This window comes from Agelaius phoeniceus, chromosome 1 (genome assembly GCF_051311805.1).
Source record: "Agelaius phoeniceus isolate bAgePho1 chromosome 1, bAgePho1.hap1, whole genome shotgun sequence".
In the NCBI taxonomy this organism is placed as follows: Eukaryota; Metazoa; Chordata; class Aves; order Passeriformes; family Icteridae; genus Agelaius; species Agelaius phoeniceus.
The window spans coordinates 89,832,327-89,854,277 of NC_135265.1; the positions used below are offsets into that span (position 1 = coordinate 89,832,327).

General features: G+C 37.0%; 1 protein-coding gene across 1 annotated transcript in view; it reads right to left on the minus strand.

Moving 5' to 3' along the window:
- Positions 1-21,951, minus strand: part of LPCAT1 (lysophosphatidylcholine acyltransferase 1) — a 65,491-nt gene that overhangs the window by 14,180 nt on the left and 29,360 nt on the right. Inside the window, exons 9-12 of the mRNA XM_054638187.2 lie at positions 18,909-18,991; positions 8,190-8,315; positions 2,438-2,591; positions 1,467-1,565 (exon numbers count right to left, since the gene is read on the minus strand). Of these exons, the coding sequence (XP_054494162.2) occupies positions 1,467-1,565; positions 2,438-2,591; positions 8,190-8,315; positions 18,909-18,991 (462 nt within the window). The remainder of the gene's footprint in view (positions 1-1,466; positions 1,566-2,437; positions 2,592-8,189; positions 8,316-18,908; positions 18,992-21,951) is intronic.

Genomic DNA, 21,951 nt, shown 5'->3' on the forward strand with positions numbered 1-21,951 from the left:
TTCCCCTTGCTGAGTACTTCCCCTTCTTAATACATGCATAAAGCTTCTCTGCAGTTTTACAGCTAACTTTACATTTTGTAATTAACAAAGTGACTCAAAATTATGTATTATGAGTCATGGAATGAAGCAGATAATGAAGAACAGAAATTTTCCTAAGACACAGTTTAATTAACTTCAAGTGCTTCCAGAAAGAAAATAGCCATCCAATCTGAGCTCTTCTTCCTCTCAAATCATAAAATTATCTTGCACATTAACAAGCATGACAGCTAAATTAAAAAAAATATTTCCACAAAGCCCCCTTACATTTACTTCAAAATTGTTCATTTTAGTATGAAGATACAGAGATGACCAAACAGCACCTATTTTTCTATGCCATTTTATAGCTGAAATGGACTGAGTCAGGACAGAGACCTTTCTTTCTGCTTTTCCCTCAGAAGCAGCAATAAACAACAGCAGCTACTAATGGCAGATGTCCCACAACACTTGTAGGAAATAAATATTTTTGCTCCATCCTCCTTTGCCAAATTTATTGGATTCTGGCTGAAGGCTAAGAATGATACATGTGACACTAAGCATTCACAGGAGCCTCATTTCTTCAGCAGCACTTATTTAAAGTCACCATGCTGAAGAACCTGAATATAACTACACAGAAAATAAGGTTTCAATGTAGCACCATGCAACTGAATGCTCTGAGCTCCATGCATTCAGTTGTGAAGATAGCATCAAGACTTAGCACTTCTCAGTTTTAGTAACACTGAAGACCATGTGAATTCAAGGCAAAGGGAAAAGATGATGCAGGATGCAGCAGAGTTTGCATGTTGAAACAGTAATATTAAAGAAGTTAATTGAAAAGTAATAAATCAAGGTGTCAGAAACCCATTGGTTAAGCATTGCTGCTGTCACTTTCCCAAAAAGCTTGCATTAACAATCTATGGTGATGCTAAACAAACCACCAAGGCTAGAGCAAGATCAGGAGCGCTTCTGGGAAGCATCAAGTCTGGACAAAGACTGCAGGACCATCATACATACATGGTAAGACTAAGAGGGAAGAAAATTTTAAAAAGAAGAAAAAAGGAGATAGGAAATTAAAAAAAATATTTTATTAACTTGAAAAATTAGATTTGATTGAAACATTCTAAGAGTAGTAAGTACTACTCAACAGACTGTTTGTTTAGAGGAATCTGTACAAAGGACTTCAAGTTTGAAACTTAATTTGCTAAAATGGATTCTGCCAGAGTTTTACAGAGAACAATTTCAAACAGCAAGCATTCATAATTTTACACAACTTACACTTGCAATGCATTCCCTGTTACCAAGAACTCAGATTAATCTAACTTGCCATTAATGTTGTTTTAAAATGTAATCAAGTATCAAAAGGAAATTTGGAAACATCTATTGAGTCTAATGCCAGTATTAGTAATTTCTAAAAATAAGTAAACTACATAGACCAAGAAAATGCAGCTTACCTGAAATGCCAGCTGAATTGTTTCCAGAGTTTTGGATGGCTTACAGACAACTGACAGAGCAATGACAAATTCCCGAACGTCAATTACACCATTTTCATTCTGTGAAGGAAAACCTTTCATCAAAATAGTGCAGTTTGTCTGAGAATTTTCATAAATAACTAACAGTTGCTAAAAATGCAGAATATTCAGAAAGATTGTTACATCCACCATGATCAAAAAAGCAGTCTCACTGAAATGAAATCACACGAGGCCAAGAACCTGGGTGAAAGCTCTGCAGATACTTTTCACAGTCTCAGTCAAAAGTCACAGTTTAAATATTCTTGAAAGACAGCACTACTACTGTCACCCCTCACTTGTATATTTAGGATTTTTCCATTGAAGCATCTGAATCACTGGGCTGAAATAAAAAACAGAGAACCAGAGGACAACACACCCTAATTTAAGCCCTGAATACATGACATCTGCTCCAAGAAAGAACACTGTGGACATATCCACCTCCTGGTCCAGACAGCACCTCATCCATACAACGATAATTGTCATTTCCCCATTCTGACTGATTGCCAGAGGAATGAAAAACTGGCTCACTTGCCAAGATCCTTCAGGTTTCAGGCTTGTAGAAGAACAAGTCATTTATTTACAAGGTAAACGAAATATCAGCTAACAGACACTGCATTCATCTGCTATGAGCAGCAGCAGAGGGCTAGCCTGACCCTACCTTTCTTCCTCTTCATATTCTGCATCTAGAAAAGAGATAGTTTTTGTCCAGCTGATATTCCTTTTAAGTTCTAGCTAAAGAAATGCTTTATTTAGCTGATGATAGGTGCCCTTACCTTGTTGAAATGGAAGTGCAGTAAGCAAATTTTATGGTAAAATGCTCAGAAATCAGACCTCAGTGAATTCAATTGAAACAGAAGTAGGCCAAAGTGGATTTTACCAAAAGCAGTAAAATTCTAAAACCTAATGTTTCTTACCTCATCAAAAAGTGCAAACATACTTTCTAATGTCTGAGAAACTGGAAATTCCAAGTAGGCTGAAAATTCTTTGAGATTAACCTTTTCTTTCTTCATTTTCATGGCACTGGCAGCATATTTATCAAGATCATCTTCAAGTGTTTCTGGCTTCAGCCTATAAAAAAAAAACATAGTATTTTTCCACATTTTAAAAATCAACTCAGTTTTAACAATATGTATTTCAAAATATCCAATGAAAAAATGGATGAGTATGGTGTAAAGCATTACAAAGTCTGGTGTCAGAATTATTACACAACTTTATTATCAAATAATGTATTTATGTAGTTTTAAAGCTCCCATTAGTTCTCAAGCTGTATCAGGAATTACTGCAAGGGCTTAAGAACCCTGGACAAACTCATGTCCTTTAGTCTAGCTTGATTACAAGCCATATGTGCAAGCAGTTCAACAGGAAGAAACACAGTCTAGAACTAGCTAATAAATTCCAAGCATGGAGAACTAGGTGGAATTTAGGTCACCTGAAAATGGGTGTATTGTAGGACACTAACATAAACCAATTATGTTTCCAAATTTACTAATGTCACTGAACAGGAAGGACATAATGCATCTTACCTAAAAAAAATCAGGGATTACATAATAGTGATTATACTGTTAATCCTGTTCATCAGTCCTCATTTTTCACATTCAGTCTTGAGTTGGACACCATGAGGTAACCCAAACAAAATTCTTGTAGTTCCTACAGCTATAGAATTTCCTTAGTCCTTCCCCATTGCAAAACCAGACATTGATGGATGAGCAACTTTATACTTATATAGATATCTTTTATACTTATATAGATATCTACTGCGTGGTTGTTGGCTGGTTTTTTGCCTAAGTCAAGCTTCCTGTTTTGGGTTTGCAAAAAAAAAAAAAAAAAGCTAACAACAACAACAACAAAAACAACCCCAAAACCAACCAAACAACAAAAAAGCCCTACTGAATAATCTTACTATGAATAAAATAAATGGTGCTGCAGGTACAATGTAAAGAAAAGCAGCTTTCCCCCCAAATACAACATCAAGCAGATCTGGATCAGGTCTCCTCTGAACTGATTCAGGGCAACTTGGGCATCTTTCCACTCTGAAGACAAAAGACACCAGTAAAGTCTCCTACAATGTCCTTCTGCAGTTGCCTGTTTTGCTGCTTGCTGCTGCAGACAAGGAAAAGCAGTTATTCACACAACTCAGAAGCTTCCACCAGAACTGTTCCCAGACTGCAGCTGGGACTCTTCAGCAGCTTCCTCTCAGCAACAAGAATGAATAAAATGCTTAATATCAGCATTCTGAGGAGCTTCTGAAAAAAGATAAGAGCATTTCTCCTAGGAAGATGATCTGATACATCAGCTCCAGAACTTGATTGCTTGCTGTAGTGACCCTTCCTAAACATCACAACTCTTAAGTAAAAATACAACTCCCATGATTTTTGTCATGACCTATATGACTTACCAATATGTACTAACTAAACCATGCCAAGACCTGTATTTCTGAATTATAAGACTTGGACATGCAAGAATTCTTCCAGAAACCCATGGCTCCTATAGAAAATTCACAAATTCTCCATCCTAGCATTAAAGCACTTATCTCAAGATTTAGTCCTAGACAGTGAAAAAAGAATGAGACACCCTTCCGCAAACATTAATTTTCCACGATCAAGTAGAAAAGTAGTAGGAACAGTAACAAAAAAAAAAAAAAAAAAAAAAAAAAAAAAAAAAAAAATCCATAGAGGATTTGAGATGCACACAGAACTCATCTACTCACATGCAGGATTACATGCAAGAAGTGTCCACTGATAATACATCCCAGAGTAGTGGCTGCACTGGATTTTAACTGTAGCATGAGGACAGCTGGCATCTAAATCCTCCCTTGAGATAAGCCTCCACTGACGCAAAATATGTAGTGTAACATTTGTCTCTAAATCAGAGAGATTTTGTTTGCAATGAATTGTCTCAAAATTCACCTAGAACTGAGGGAGTGCTCATTTGGTGAGTAGCACTCAAGACTTGCAAGATCTCCTCTTCACCAGTAATTAAGCCTGAACAGCTATAGAAGCTTGAAGGCAAAATCTTGTATGGAAAGTAACACAGCTCACCACAAATCTTACAGGCATCTTGTAGTTTATGTTTTGTAAATATAGAAGGAGGTGTAAGGCAATCTCAAAAGCAGTATGTGGATCAGTGAGGCAAACTGCTTCAACTTGAGTATGACAGCACTGTGCTTCTGGTCATCCAAGGTGGGCTCACTTCCCTCTAGCCCTTCAAAACCAGGAAGTCATTATTATATGTTGATGACCATAAGCTGCTAAACTGAAGTTTTCAGAAGCCAAGTGCAAATCTCCTAATAGGTTCTGAACCAATGTGAAAAGGTCTGAATGTCCCAATTGCTTTACAATTGTCACTTTTATCCCAATGGAGGCCATAAATTATAGAAAGCCCACAACAACTGTCTTCCCTCATGAAATCATGTTTGTTGGCTTAATACTTTCCATGCAGGATCTAGGCTTTATGATATATAAAATTATTTGCTGTTGTGGTGTTTTGATTCATTTTTTAGGTCAGTGCATACTAAAGAGAACAGGAAGTATTCCTGAGTCCATGAAGACGGAAAGGACATTCTTCAAGATTAACAGCTCTGAACATCAAATTTTTCACAGCAGACTTCACAAGGAAAACCAGATCCCTCAAGGTAGAATATTTTACAGCATAATTATCACTATTTTTAGCAAGTAAGCTAGTTTTAGCTATATTTGACTATTTGAAAATAAGCTTATTTCTTGCATGCTGGGAACCTGCCAAAAACCTTCAGAGAGCTGGAAGAACAGCTGGAGCTTGTAGCTAGCTACTGGAAACTGCAAGCACAGAGAAACATGCCCTAAGCCAGAAAAGACATTCAACTTTATGTCTGCTGATGTACTTATGTGCAACTTCTTGCCATCACAGAGCAAGTATACTGAAAAACTGCAAAACTGACCCTCTTGAATACTCTTGGCACACCCTGCCTTGATCCACAAAAGCATGGGCTACCATGGCTGGTATTTGCTGTCATGCCTCATCCTTGATCACCTCCTGAATCGGAGAGCACTGCTTTTATCACAAATGCAGAAGGTAAACGTCCTCCAGAAGTTTTTTCCTTGTTATAGATGAGCACTCTGAAGTCACACCACGGGTAGCTGTGAGGGTTATTACTCTGGGGACACAAAATTCTACCTACTGGACCATTGCAGACACATATGGAGAGCAGAAGTCTGCATTGCAGTCTGGATGCTAGAGGCTGTTGAGCAAGAATAGGCAGGCACCAGGCCTGAGGTCCTTGCAGATCTTGGTAGCTTACAGCTGCATTGACTAAAAGGATCCTCATGGTCAACTTGATGAGGTAATATTGGCAATTAGAACAAACAGAAGCTTGAAACAATAGGAGCAAATCAATTCAAACCAGAACTCAAGGGTCTCCTTGCAGGCAACTACCCTAAAGCAACTCATAAGAAGCATCTCATCAAAAGACAGACTAGACTTAATTAACTGTATTAACACTTCCTGAAGGAGAAGATATTCAAAGAGGCACAAAATCCAAACAATATTCAATGTCCAGAACATGGTGATAGATTCCGTTAATTTAAAAATAGAGATTCACTTTAAACAGTGGGGCAATCACTTACAGAATAAGTCATCAAATGAAGCAGAGGATTTACAATGTATGAAAAAATAAAAGCTATAACTTAGACCACACATAGTTTAGCAATTAGCTTGTTGGTCAGACTTAAACTATCAGACTGAAGAGAAACACAAATCCTTGAGGAGTAATGAATGCACAATTTGAGAAGGTATGTCTGTGATCAATTGATCTCATTGATAAAGCAGTCATTTTATCAGAGAGTTTGGTACAAGCCAGCTGTACAGCTGTTAACAGAGCCCAAGCTCTTCCTTAGATGAAGCATGAGAACTCACTGCTGTGCCTGCATGCATTCTGGACTGGATCCCATTCAGCTGAGCACAGGCTAAGCAAATTTTACCAACAACAATAATGAATCCTGTAGACACAATGTGCACAGAAGTAACTCTTCAGTAGAGCAAATTGAGGTGTAAGTTGATTTCAAAAAATCAAAACCAAAAAGAAGTCTGAATTTACCTTACTATAGGAATCTTAAGAATGGATGTTACCTTGAAAGTATGCCATTGCTCAAAAATAAATGTTAAGACTGGATGAAAAATCCATTGGATAAAATTTACTTTTCCAGTTATTTAGGGATGCTAGTGGATGATCTTAATGCCTCCCTGACCTCAAAACCTTTGAATAAACAGCAAAATGACTACATTATTATCAAAAGTGCATTAGAGATGAAGTCATATTACCATCTTCATCCAATTTGCCAGAAAAATACCAGCATAATATCCTTCTTATTGGCACATGCCCAAATTCAGAGAGCATTATATTTCGCCAAGGATTAATTGCTCATACCAGAACAAGAACTTCTGGGCTGCAGTGAACCTCACTCACAAATGCATGTAACTGTTTCAGAGGCCAAAACAAAAGCATAATTTAAAAGAACAGCTTTAAATTGAGCAGACAGAAGCCAGACAACTTAACAAGAGGATTAAACTGAATCCTGGGATTATCAACTGCATAATAAGAGACGTGGGTGGTTGGTTTGTTTTGTTTCACTTGTTTTTCTTCCTTAGGACTGTAAATTCAGAGCCTTTTAAACAAAGTGAGAATCTTTATTTTCCCCTATAAGTCTCTCCTATCCTAATGGAAGTTTTTCAGATGGAAGCCCTGACAATAGATTAGTACATGCTTGTCATCTGAATTCATGATGTGTGCTGTCCTACATTCCTTATTCTCCAACAGAGCTTTTTCTTCTTTACTTTCATTTATGTACCCAAGCTGAAGATGAAGGAAAAATTAGTGAAAGGACATAAAATACACAATGGAAACATTAAACTATGCTCTGTAATTTCAGGTGATGAGACAAGAAAATGAAAAAAGGAGTTTCTATATTGAGAGTTAATAGGATGAGGCTGTACATTTAGTTCATAGTTGCTCAATAAGGTCACTGGAGAAGCAGGAGGAAAACTGGAAAACAGCAGCAAGTTCTACTACTTGGTTTATGTAAAATTTTCAGGTTTGCTGAGGCTTTTTTGAAAGGTAGAGCTAGCAGGAAATGGCACTATGGGAAGAAAGAGGAGAGGACCCAGGCTGCATGCACTGAGCTACAGCTGCATTAGAAAGTCCATCTGGCAGTGACCTGCTCAACAGATCAACTACCACCTTGTCCTTCTCAGGAAAGGGTGACCCCTCTGTCCTCACTATTACAAGGTTAATCCAGCCACAAGATTGCTGTTGGCAGCATTTGTTTTCCCTCCACAGATGTCACAGGAAAAGGCAATTGACTCTCAACTGTATCAAATATTAGGAATCCCATGGTATTCCTGATCCTCTTCAGAAACTGTCTTCTAGCTCAGGAATGAATGCTTCAGACTCACTCTGCTCACTTGTCAGATGGAAAATAAGGATTTTCCAACCTACTCTACTCATTAGGATTCAGGGGTGCTGCCTGCAAGTGAAGTAGAGTACTGTTTTAATTTTACACTTGTGTTTCCCTGATTGTATGATGACAACACTCCATTTATACTCATAAATGCAATATTGTTACATGATAACATGGGAAAACTACAAATATATAATAAAGATGCACCTTACATATAAATATTGTGTATGCTCACCCAAGGCTTCTCACAAGCTTTGCAAATTCTAAAAGACACGTATCTGAAGGTAGACGAAGCTGTCCCTCAGCCAAAGCCAGCTGACAGTCTTCAAACGTGTAGTCTGTCACTGGAACTCCCAACGCCCTTGAATAAACCAAAGAAACACTGTAAACAAGACACTAAGAAAACTGAGCAGAATAATCACTTTTTTCACAGCAAGAAATCCTGTAACTATTATGCTTTTAATTCTGAAAAACTATAAGGAAGAGCCAATAAAAGTAAGTTTATATAGAGAACGAAATATGGTGATGATCTGTTGCAGAGCATCTGCTGTGACTGAGTCCATGAAAATATGCAAGAACACAAGGCAAAAATTAGGCAGTGCATAGACTTTCATAGACAAATTTCATAGAAGTGAATATCTAGGGTTTCAAAATTTTTAATCTAGAACACAAATATATATTTATTAACAACTGTGTCCAATATTTTATTATTGATTTATTAATGTGTTAGCGCAATCACCTCAGCAGAACAGCTATTACCTCCAGCTAGTATTAATATTACACAAAAGGCAACATTTCTCTATAAATAACAGCTAGAACACAACATATAAAAACAAGTAGAGTTAAACTCTAAGCAAACAAGTTATTTTTAAATGTATGACATAGAGGTAGAAAAAAATACTCCCAAGTCTTTATACACCAAACAATTCAGTACTGGTTTTGGCTTCACTTCTAACTTGATACTCTGTAGTAATTGCAGCACCAAAAGATAATTGATGGAAATTCTGATATTGTAGCTGCCCTGCATTTGCTGTGGCAAAGTTGAGAGAAAGAGTGTGGTGTGAAAGAGGCCTTTAAGAGTTCAGTGTACAAACATAACATGCAATTTGGAAAGCCAGCATAGCTCCATATAAGCTACTCATCTGCCACATTTTTTATTATACTTGATTTTACTTATCCTAGTAAGGAGCATTATCTCCTTTATGCAGTGTTTTCTAGTTTGACGAAATCTTCACAAAATTTTTTTGTTTAGTTACCTTCATTCTTTTCATCTACAGTTTGGCTATCTTACTGCAAACCACCTTTTTCATATGTGAAGTTAATATACACTAATGGTAAGATTGATGCAAAACCCTGAGGCCTGCCACACTAATTTTGGCTTTGATGAAAACTCCACATTCAATTCTCTGCTTTACTATAAGTAGTTTGATCTGTAATGGTTGTCACCTCTTATGCAAACAATTTCTGTCAAACAGTCTCTTCCTCATGGAATTTCACTCCAAGGCCTTTGAATAGCAAGGTTAATAACATAAGCCAGTTCTCTTCTGTCCACCAATTAATTATCAAACTTCAGGAATTCTGATATATAGCCCATGCACTAAACCTTAAAGGTACTGATCAGGACTTATCTCTTCTCTTTGAGGCTGATAAAGTCAAACATTTAACTAATAAATATTCAAGCTCCAAAGTACCAAATATGGTAAAAAAATAGATAGCATTTATAAGCTATTTATGCACAAAACAAGGAATTAGAAGGTAGTGATCTTGACTGAATAGCTTTCCTCTTCCTAAAAAGAAGAAACAAAGAGAAAGTAACAAAAGGACAAAATCAACTAAACCAAATGATTTAGGTACATAGAAAAGTCATCTTACAAGCAGAGTATTGAAGATTAGATTGCCTCATACTGGTGATCTAAGCAATTAAATCCAGTTCCTCTAAAATTTTCCCTGTTTGGTCTGTTCTTGTTCAATCAATTCTCTCCTCCTATGAAGTGTCCCAGCAGTATTTGTAAATCAGTAAACCACCTTAATGGAACGGACAAGATTCTTGTGATACCTTACCTGACCCCACAGACTCATGGTAAAATACAGATGAAGAACTCCCCCATGCTATGGGGATTTAAATCCATTTCCAAGTTCAACCTGAGTTAGAGATCAGGTATTGTGAGCATGTCAAGACTTCTGTTTTATAGTATTCCATATAGTATTATACAAGATGTAATATATGATGTAATAGATGTAATCTGTATTATAATAATCTGTACTAATATATGTAATCTGTATTATACAAGATGAAATCACTGGTATTTTACAACACAAAATTAGTTTTCCTCAAAAGAAGAGAAAGGAGTGGATGAAAGAAGCAGAGTCTCTCCAGCCAGTTGAGATTACTTCCTATTCCCATCTTTTGCACTCGATCATCCCTATGGACATCCATATCAACTGTCTCCAGCAAGGACATGCTACAGACAGTACTACCCAGAGCAGTTCCATAAAAGAATGAAACAAAGATCTAGCCAGCCAAGCATATTACACCAAAATTCATCTGTTCTCCAGGCCACACTAGGTATATCATGTAACAGAAATACAGGAACTTACAGGCAATCAGCTGAAGCACAGGGGAACTACATGCAAAAGGGGAAGCATGTTAAAAATAAGTTAGGAAACTGAAAGAGTAAAGTGCTCCTCTGTTGGACATATTAGGAAATCAGAGAAGTGGTAAGACACTTAAATTCTGAAAGGACAGAAAAAAATTAGTGTCATTGAAAACGATTAAAGGTGGCAATTAAAATAAAGAGGCTTTAAAGAAACAGAAGAAACTCAAGCATTCTCTCAAGTGAAATAGAGAAGATGGACAAGCTAAAACATAACCGTAAGGTGGCAAGCCAAAGCAAGAAACAATAGCTTGTTAAAACCAAAAGCAAATGCTGTTACAACACATCAAAAGAAAGATGACTAAGAAAGATCAGGGCACTCAGCCTGGGGGGAGGGTTGAAGCCTGACTGACTGCCAGCACCAATGCCAGATTTGAATAACTGCTAAATAATGGTCCTTGAATATATTGAAGGAGCCTAGCCAAGAGAAGTTTTTAAAAAAGCCCAAAACAAACAACAAAAAAATCAAAACCAAACTTAAGATAGAAAATAAACTCCAAACAAAAGCCAGGGTCATTTCAGACTCAGCCAAACCACAAGGGGAAACACAACCTGCATCTTTTTATAGCTTTGTGCACCCCTTATAAAAGAGGTGGTAGTTGGGCCAGAATTATATTGCTGCTATCAGTGAAGGAAAATCCCCACTACAATTAATACCTACATGTATGTTCAATGTCAACATAAACACAAAATGGGATTCAGAAAGACAAAAGCAGCTTCTTTTGTTCATCTGTTGTAATTTTCAAGCTGCTGGACTTAAAAAAACCCCAAACAAATGAACTTAAAGAGGGTACATATACATCCAGACTTTCACAATAACAAAGGTCAGAAGCAAGGAAGGAAAGAAACACTTTTGCTCAAAGCAAAGTTCAATCATAGAATCAGCCAAGGCCAGATAGAGTTCAAGGGGCTCTTGAGTTCAGAAGACAAATCACAAGCTGTAGAGAGCTAGCAGCTTTAAAGGACCTTGATTTCAGCTCAGAATATTGAAGAAACTGAAACTGGGCAACATATAAAGTTCATTATTTATGCTAAGACTTGTGAAATTTTTAATTTCTTAGAATAAAGTCAGGCTTATTAGAGTTCACTGTAAGGCCTCGGTACAAGTGCAACTCACAGGATTTTCTACAGAATCAGTTATCAAACTATTCTAACTCATCCTCCAGAGCAATCTTTTTCTACTTCAGTTGGGAAAAAAAAAGATAATTTCAATTTGAGATGCAAATCACACATACAATTCCATATTCTTAATAAACTAAAAATAAAACAACTTTTCCCATATCTTCATTTGAGAGCATTTCTTCCCCTTTTTCTTCAAACTACCTCTGCTTTCACAGTAATGTGAGCCTAGCCTTTTAAAAAGTCCAGCAGATTTAAATGGCCTGATATGAATGTCTCGCTTGACATACCTTGAGACTTTTTCCTTCCCTGCCCTGCCCAAGGTGCTGGCTGTTTACCCATCATGACATCACACTACATGAAGTTTCAAAGTCAGCAAGTTGCTTGAAAATAATAAACTCAAATGAAACAAAACCCCAAAAGCTTTCCTGCAAACCCAATCTGAGAAACACAAGTTATACTTGTTATATACTGATGTCTTATCCCAAACAGCTCTCTATGTCTAACATTTGTGCAGTCATAAGATGAATTATTAACTTCCTCATTTTCTGCATACCAATCCACTATGCATGCAAAATGCCAAACATAAAACAGAATGTGACTGCTGGAATATTATGTAAAGTGAGAGAAAACAGTACAAGCAATATTGTGACATTTGGAATCTACATTTCAACAAAAAGATTCCCAAAATGTTTCACATTGTTCATAAGCAGAACTGTGAACTAATCAAGAGAACATTCCACAGGCTGCTCAGAACAACTCCTATAAATCAACTATAATCTTTATTGGGTACTGAAAACATTAGGATTCTATCTAATTTGGTATTTTTTTTCATTACTGGATGTTCAGCAGAAAGACACGCAAAACATTGTGGACAAATAACTCCAATTATTAGTAGTCATCTAATCTAGTCATCAGTAGTACACCAACTTCCTGAACCAGAGACCTTTTGTACCACTATGTTTTAGAATCACTCATTAACTACATGTTTTTCACAGTATATCTCAGCTCTGATGAAATAATTTTATCTATCTGGTAATGAATGCCACAATTTTGCACATTTTTAAGACTTACTCTATTTACTTTTAGCTGATCTACTGTTGAGTGCTTTCCATCCCTCCTGCTATGAAAACTAAGACTTCCTTTAGTATGCTTTTTCAGAACACTGGGATTTTCCTGACCTTCAAAACAACCCTCCACTCTCTTTTTTCCCATCCTTTCCCAAGCCAAAGTGCTGCCAACTATTTCGTTTTGGAAGGCCAGAGTAGATAGTCCCTTTTCTCTCCTCAGACTACTACTTTGTGACATTCTCCAAGCAAAAGAAGGTGCAGTCATGAGTCTGAAGTTCACATAAGGAATCTATTATCTCATAATGATTTAGACAGAAAAAGAAGCTGCCAATGACTGTATTTCTGCCTGGTGTTGTTTGAAATTGGGTTCTGTAATTGTTGATCTTGTAGACTTGCACATCACAAATCTTCAAGGAGTAAAAAACAGAAGAGGTTCTCCTTGTGTTGTCAGCATTCAAAAACCAGAGTGTTGCAGTTCAAACCAGTGTTGCAAAGTATTACTTAACATTTAAAAAATTCATTTCTTCCTTGAGAAAATAAATGTGGCAACAAGCTGCACAGAAGTTAACCCTGTTCTGTGACTATGTTCTCCACCTGCCACACACACAGTATTCACAGAAATGAACAGAGTGCACAATGTATCTCTCATCTCCATTTTTGTTAATGGTGTGAAACCCAAACCATGCACAGAATCTTTTAGGTGGGAAAAGACCTTTGAGGTCAAGCCCAACCTTTGACTGATCACTGTCTTTTCAACTAAACCATGTTGTCACATCCAGTTGTTTCTTGAACATCTCCCTGGACAGCCCATTTTGATATTTAACACTTTGCATGAAGAAATTCTTCCTGATGTTCAACCTGAACCTCTCCTAGAGCAGCTTGAGGCAATTTCCTCTCATCCTATCACTGGCTGTGCTGGACAAGAGGCCAACCCACAGCTTGGAACAACCTCCTTTCAGGCAGTTATAGAGAGCAGTAAAATCCCCCTGAGCCTTCTTCTCTGCAGGCTACACAGCCCCAGCTCCCTCAGCCACTTCTCACATGATTTACTCTCTAGACCCTTCACCATCGATGCTTCAAATGGATGCTTGTTAACTCCAGCACTACAGTAATTCCACTTATACTGATGCTTATGCCTTTAATGGTATAAAAATGCCAAAACCCCAGTTTGGATTTCAAAGTTGAATGCTGAGCATCCAAACAGTACCTGTGCAGAATCATAAAAGGAAATTTCAGACAGCACAGGCACAGAACACTGCAGTTTTTCCAAAGTGAGATTCAACAGGCCACTGAATACAAGAAATAGCCACGAGTCAGACCAGTAAGTTACTGTAAACTCCCATCCTCAAGGCTACTCTTCTGCAACTAGCATTACTCTATCACATATGCTGGCAAAGATCACATTCTGATGCTGTCAGAGCCTGCAAGAAAAAAAACCAAACCCTGATTTTAATATGTAGAAGATGACAAAAGGGAAGATGGACACAGAAGACTACTTTTAATGTTTTTTGCCTTCACCAGCATGCTGGATAAAAGTACTCATTTTTCAAAAGCAAAATATAATGCTCATATGTCAAGCTGGTAAGTCAGTGCTTTAACTGTATGACATGCTCCAACACGGGGAAAGTGATCCTGGCAAGCACCTGACAGAAAACATCAGGAAGGCAGATGTTTCAAGGTCCATGTCTAACATGCTGCACTTTAATCAATTTCAGCATCTACTGCAAATATAAAAATATGTCTTTAAATGTTTCTGTGAGGAAGATAAACAAAATTACTGGAAAAATGCAAACTGGACGATGACATTTTGCTATTTCTACATTTCTGGGCTCACCAAAAATGAAACTTCAGAACTCCTGGAGAGTGTCACACATGTTATTACAGTGCTGAGTTTAACACTCAAAAGATCTAGGAAAACAAAATGCTCAAATCAGGAGTACTGAAAAAACTTAAGTTCTGATGTGCTTACAGTTTTGAAAAACAAAGGGCCAAAGGTTTCCATCAAGTTTCAGTCTCAACATCTACTACATGCAAAAAAAAAAAAAACCTAACAAATTTGCAATAATTTGTCTTCCATTTTTTCCCAAACTGTACCACCTAACCATATTCTTCCCTATTTTGAAGACAGTCTTTATGAGAAACTAAAACTAAAGGGAAACAAATTGTGTTTGCATGTGAATAAGTGACCTGTGGGTCTGTGTATCATCATCTAGTCAGCTTATATCTGTAATTACAGCTGAGGTTAGTTTAGACTTGCACAAAGAGCCTGCAGTACAGATTTTCACCACCAGCTGCCTTCACTACCACTGGCTTATCTATGTAAAAAATGAATTTTTGCAGCTAACTGAAAGCTAAGCTACTGACATACTTCTTTCAAACACATCTGAGTCCTAAAGAGCAGCAGGGTAACAAACTTGGTTTTCCCCCCACAGTGGCAGTAAAATTTATCTACTTTTTCCTTCAAATAGAATTTCTATACCCTAAATAGTACTTTGATTACAACTAAGAGATGTCTTTCAGAATACAGTTGCTCATGAAAATTAGGATTTAAGAACAGTAGCAAATGGGTACAACCCCACAATGAAAAGAATGAAAAGAGGCAACTAATATATTTTCTTTAGGGGAAAATACTCCAAACAAACCACAAAACAAATAATTCTTCAAATAGCTATCAGTAAATTAAGAACTATGATGCAGCAAAACAACATAGAAAGGTAAAAATGCATAAAAACTTGTAGTGGCTTGATGCAGCTAAGAAGCGTAAGACTTTTTAATGCATAAGAGAAAATACAAAAAAATAATGTAACCAGCTACTAGCTAAGGATAGGAAAATTCTCATCAGGAAAAAAACCTCTTCTGTCATGCGCAATACTTACATTAGGAAACAATTAAGACAACTAATCTTATGAATAAAAGTAAGTATTTCCCAATGCTCTAAGAGTGATAGAGATATCCTCTAGCACTGAGAAATTTTTAGAAATAAATACTTGTGATTGCAAGGTCAAGTGATTTGTTCCTAATAGTTCTGGAAAAGCTGGGATTGAAGTTTCAAGTGGCTGACAATTTTACAACACTAACATAGTTCCAGTAAACTATTACTTATTAATTTGAAGATTAAAAAAACCCCAAAAAACAACATGGGCCAGAATGTTTGACACTCAATTAGAAAACATATAGAAGAAACTGTGGAACTTAAGGAATTACCAGACGAAAACAATCCATGTTGACTACCATCAACATAAGATGATAATAGGTTATGCACATGAAGACCAAAATGATGATTTTGCTTAAGTAATACAAAAGTAAGGCAATATAATAATTACCTACATGATATGACTTACTAGTAGGCTGGTTTCAGAATTTTGTTAGAGCCAAAAAAGAACACATGAAATGAATTAATGCTTTATTTTTTGATTTTAAAGAACTAGCCGGGAATGATGCCATATTTAAAAGCACTCAACATTTTCAGTGATTTGAAAGTGACTCTAAACACAGCTCCTGATAGCACTTGGTGGGTGACACGAGCACTGACTAAACTGAGTAGGAGCCAGAACTAGGCCAGAAAGATCAAATAAGACAGACTCACTCAAAAATGAGTTTTATGAGAAAATTAAATGTGAAGCATATCATTAAGATATAAGTAGGGACCATATTTTAAACAGCAGATTAATCTATTCTGCACATACTTTTTGTGCAAATTAAGAAAATGACCCAAAGGATGGCAAGCATGTTCAGCAGCAGTGGCTATCCTGTATGAGTAATTCCAGTTCTGATAACACAGGCACACTTTGGCACTGACTTTTTGTGCAAGTAAATTTATCCAATGTGCAAGGAACTAATATCCTAATAAAGAAGCAAACCTCCATGAATGACAGCACCTCCTTAACAAAATATTTAGATATTACACTTACATATATAAATATAAATTGAGTATCTAGAGACCACCATCACTCACATCTGTGGCGAGCCACAGGAAAGCTAGGCAAATATGGATAAACCAAAAATTCTCCAGAAAGTCAACAAGCAGAAGCAGCATAAGACACAGATGTCTAGTCAAATGCTGTGTTCAATGCTAAATAGAAGCTGTTCACAAATTAAGATTATTGTGAAAGCAAACAATTTCAAGAGCAGAAACTGTATCTATTGCTCACTCAGCAACTTCTATCAACTCCCTCCGAAACCAAGAGCAAGACACAAGGTTTCCACAGCACTGGTTCTAGACTCACAAATACATTATTACCTGGGAGTGCCACCTTTGATTGCTGTAAAATATCCAGTAGAATTAGGCACTTCTGCCTGAGAAATATGATGGGGAGGAGGGGTAAGAAGACACCTGAAGAGATCCCAAAAGGACCTCTTTACAATAAGATGCTACGCTGCCACTAACTCAATCCTCAAGAAAATCTAGATGAAACAGTAATATTGTCCTTTATCCAGCAATGCAGAGTGCAATGCTACCACCAAACAGCACCTGAGGTACTTGAGTTGCAACTCCTACAGCTCCAGAACTGCCTTGAGCTGCAATCTCCTGTACCAAAACCTGCATGAGTAAGTCTAAAGAACTGACACAAGAAGGAGGTATCTGGAAGTGGTCAGAAGTGAATAATTTTTAACTATGTCAATGTTACTTGGTCTACAGTTATCCATGGTATCCAGGCATCTACATTCTGGTTTACTCCCATCTGCATTTTGACTTCAAAACTTTGATATCCAAATACGTTTGTTTTCCCATTCGCATTAACACAGCATCTACAGCCCCTGCTTCATTCCAAAGTCGTTTTTGACATCTCTCATTCTGACAGTCTTCCTGTTAGATCTGCACTCCTCTTCTGTGACCACAAATGCTTAATTCTTCAGGGGTGGGAGGGAGAAACATAATCATGTTTTTCCTCCTAAGCACACTTAAGAGGGGAAGGCTTGCAACATGCCAGTTGTTGTAAACTTTTGTAGGCTTTCAAAAGTTTTCCTTATAGCACACAATTCATGTTATGTGATTGGAGCAGAGTTCAGAATGAAGATTTAATGACCTGGCCTTCTACACAAAGTCTGAGGCCAGCACTTGCCAGGTGACGGTTTTTAATTAACAACAAAAGTCTTTGAGGCCAGTGCCTCAAAAAATTTTTTACTCTAAGACAGGACGATTCAAACAGGTCCTTTTGTTCTTTTCTCCTTTGAGGAATGTCCTTTTGTACAATGGATCTATTGTTATATTATTGTCTCAACATCCTTAAGGAAACTCGCAGACCTGGGTTCAAGCAGACAAGAATTCTCAGTCACTACCTACAAACTGGCCTTTGGCTTAAATTAGAAACGGAAGAGAAGTTACACAAAGGAAATTATGATTTCACAAGCTCTTTCAAAATCAGGATTAGGAAGATACATAAACTTCTCAAGAGTTATTAGTGATCACAGGCCTGAGGGTTCACTGTAAATATGGAAAAGAGTTATCTACTGACTAATGGAAGATTTACTGAAAGAACAAAAAATAAATGAAAAAGACATGAATAAAAACACAATGAAAGAGTGAAAATATTAAATGTTGCCTTCATTCTACCGTATAGACAAGTGTTTTAACTGTCTTCAATTAACATTAACTTCAATTCATTTGCATTGTATCAATTCCCTGTTTCCAACGAAATAAAGCCACTTCACTGCGCTTTGCTGTTTGAAATACTACAGGCTAACAAGGAATACATGAAACTATTCTTAACCTCATTAAAACAGTCACAGCTTAAAATGCAACCCCAATAGCACAAAATTCAGTTACATAACTTTCCTAAAATTCCACCATACCCTTCCCTCAAAAGACTAAATACCCACTGGAGCAAGCAGAACTGGCTTGTTATATGAAGGAAGGCATGTTAAAAACCCCCAAAAGAACCAACAGAAAAAAAAAATATTCCAAACCCATCAACTCCAACAGTTCTTGCTGTATTTGTGGATCCCTGGCCTCTTCAGAGGGGAAAGTAACTGCTATGTAAAAGGTCTTGCAGACATTCCTGCAGACTACAAGGTTCTTTGTAGGCAGACAACCACACTGATTTGATTTTGTGATATTTTCTAAATTTAAAATCACCCATCTATTTTTACACAGAATTACAACATACTTACTCTGCCATTACACGCCTGACGTTATTGGCATATAACACTGGGTTTTTTCTTTCTTCTTCTGAAGGAATGTACACGGGTAGAAACTGCGTACAGAGAACTGAATTATACCAAAAATATTTAACATTTTAAACAATCTCTTACAGCACTAGGGTGAATATTGTATACAGTTTGTTGTTACTCAGAAAATTACATTAAGACTACAGAAAATATTAAAAATTCAACTTTTAAATGCTTAAGTATATGTCATACTTCTAGAAATTTATATAACACTGACTCTGCTTATTTCTCACTGCACGGAATCCAAGCAGAGTTTTATCTTCATTTCTGAAGTGGGACTCAGAATTTTAAAATAATTTAGAAGTATTAGCACTTTCTTGCACATACCTCACTTACCTTCTGTATTGTTCAGCTCTTTTCAGATAACCAAAAAAAGCACATGCTACAGGAATATTGTTTAATAACTTAAAAATTAAGAATCCAAATTTTAAGGACATCAGGTATTTACTGTTCCCCCTGCACATTTTGAAATCATGTACGACTGCCTAATATACACAGGAAAAGTGTTTTTATTTTCTGCTGTTAGATGTTTTGAAACTTTTTTCCTTCTAATTGGACATAAGCCATTAACGCTCCGTTGAAATAAAAAAAATCTAAATGAATGCAGATGACCAGAGAACCACAGAATAGTTGATGTTGGAAAGTGGAAAATTAAACCAGAGCTGCTGGAGACCCACAATAGAAAGGGCAGCTTTCAGAATGGCATGGCCTACATTAAAATATCTTCCAGTATTTAAAGCTGTTTTTAAGTGTCCATTGAAAAATTACATAAGCCCCAAGATCATGGCCAGTCTCAACAATAAAAACCTTCAAAACATTTCATTCTGCCAAGTGACTAACTTCCCAGACAGGAGGAACAAGAGAGGATCACTCTGATCACCACTCCTAGTCAGTACCAGACAGACAACTCTCTTAGTAGCGCAGCACAGTGAGGTAATTTATGCACTAAGTGAGCAAAATGTTCACAATCCTGTGTAAAGCTTCTGTATTAGAAAAAAAGCTGCAAGAAGCTTAGTTGCAGTACATATAATTACCTATGCGTAGTGAAAATGGAAATTATGACCCAGAAATTTCACACTGGTCTTTAAACCAGACACTAACAACTGGGTAAAGTTGTTAGTCTTTATTTTAAAGTTCATAATTTCAGCAAACACTTCTCAATAACCACAAAGCTAGCTGTGTTTTTAAAATTACTGTGTTTTAAAATTAGCTGTGTTTTTAAAGTTACTGATCATAACTGTATGATCAACAGTACCCAAACACTGCTATTGGACATTCATCTGTTTCCTGGAAAGGACAAATATTGAATTTATTTTGAGTTTTGCTGGAGTTTTCCTATGTGCACCACTGCATCTGAAAACACATGACTCCTGTCTTCTAAGTTTACATTACAAGCAGGTACACCAGCCTCATGTAATATACAAAACCACAAAGACTCTGCAGTTAACAGAGATGGAAAGACTGCTTCTTCAACTTCTAAACCTCATTCCATTTATTTGAGTTGCAAATGGCTATTAAGTAATTTGTCCAAACACAGAAGTTCGAATATGAGGTGATTTCAGAGGTGTTCTGCATGTCTGTGCCTAACTCAACATAAACAGCATAATCATTTCAACATCACTAACAAAACCAAGAGAAGAACCCTCAGCTGCTGCAGACTGTCATGGATGTACAAACACTGAAGTTGACAGGTCAGTAAAACAGACATGAGCCAAAACAAACTACATGTGCAGATGATCATACATCCTTTCTTCTTCATATTGCCAGCATGCCATTTTTAAGTACAGGATGGGTGGATGAGTGAATACTTACAGAAACCTATTATAAAACTTACATAGATTTTATTTTATAGTGACACTGGATGACACACACAACATGCCAGAACATATATTTTATGCAGAGAAGCCCAGACTAGCTAAATTTGGATCCTGGTTGCTGGCTGGTAAATCTTACTGGCTATCATTTAATCAAAAAAAAACCTCTGAGGTTGTGTTGTTTTGTCATAGGTCTTCCTGAGTTATTGAATCATCAGCACTAACTGTGGTATCCAGGCTCCTAGGTTTTTGCCAGTATCTGTGCTGATTGAACAGAGCAGGAATATCAACCAATAAGCATCAGAGACCAGGGGAAAAATATGACTTTGAACCCAAAACAACTAATTTTTCCTATATGTTACTAGTCCTCACTGCACTTCCTTACAAAAACAGATTCAACTGCTACAGCTCCAGAACAGCCTTGACAGGATTTGAGCTGGAATCTCCTGTACCAAAAGCTGCATAAACTGGGAAAGTCTAGAGAACTGACACAAGAAGGAGGCATCTGGAAGTGGTCAGAAGTAAATAATTTTTAACTATGTTGATGTTAACTGGTCTACAGTTATCCAGGTAGTATCCATGGCATCCAGGCATCAACATTGTTTCATTCCCATCTGCATTTTAACTTCAAAACTTTGATACCCAAACACATTTGTTTTCCCATTCACATTAACACAGCCTCATACTTGCCTTGAGGCATTACTCTGCCTCATACTTGAGAGCAACCTTGCAAACAGGTCTACTCCTCTATCTTCTGCCAACTACTGCTTTAGTATGGAGTATTTCAGAAGGTCACTAGTTAGTTTGCTTTTTTTTCCCCCCAAGAACTACCAAAGATCATAGCTTGTTATGTAAGAGCTACAGAAACCCAACATCTGCTAGCAGCTGCTGCCTCAAAAATCAAGAAAGCTCAGCAGTGTTCACTCCTGTGTGAAAGAACCCATTTTACTTGCCTAGGGCAGAAAACCATGTTCCTGAGAAAGGGTAAAAATCCTGCCAACCAGCTGGTTTGTCTCAGCCCTGAGTGAGGAAGTCACTCCCTGGCCCCTCTGCAAAACACAGGCCACTATTCTGGAAATCACATTTGTTTTTGTCCAACTGAATTGATAACACAAACCACAAATTTCTACAACACGTACAACTATTGAGTGGCTGGTATTTTGCATATTCAT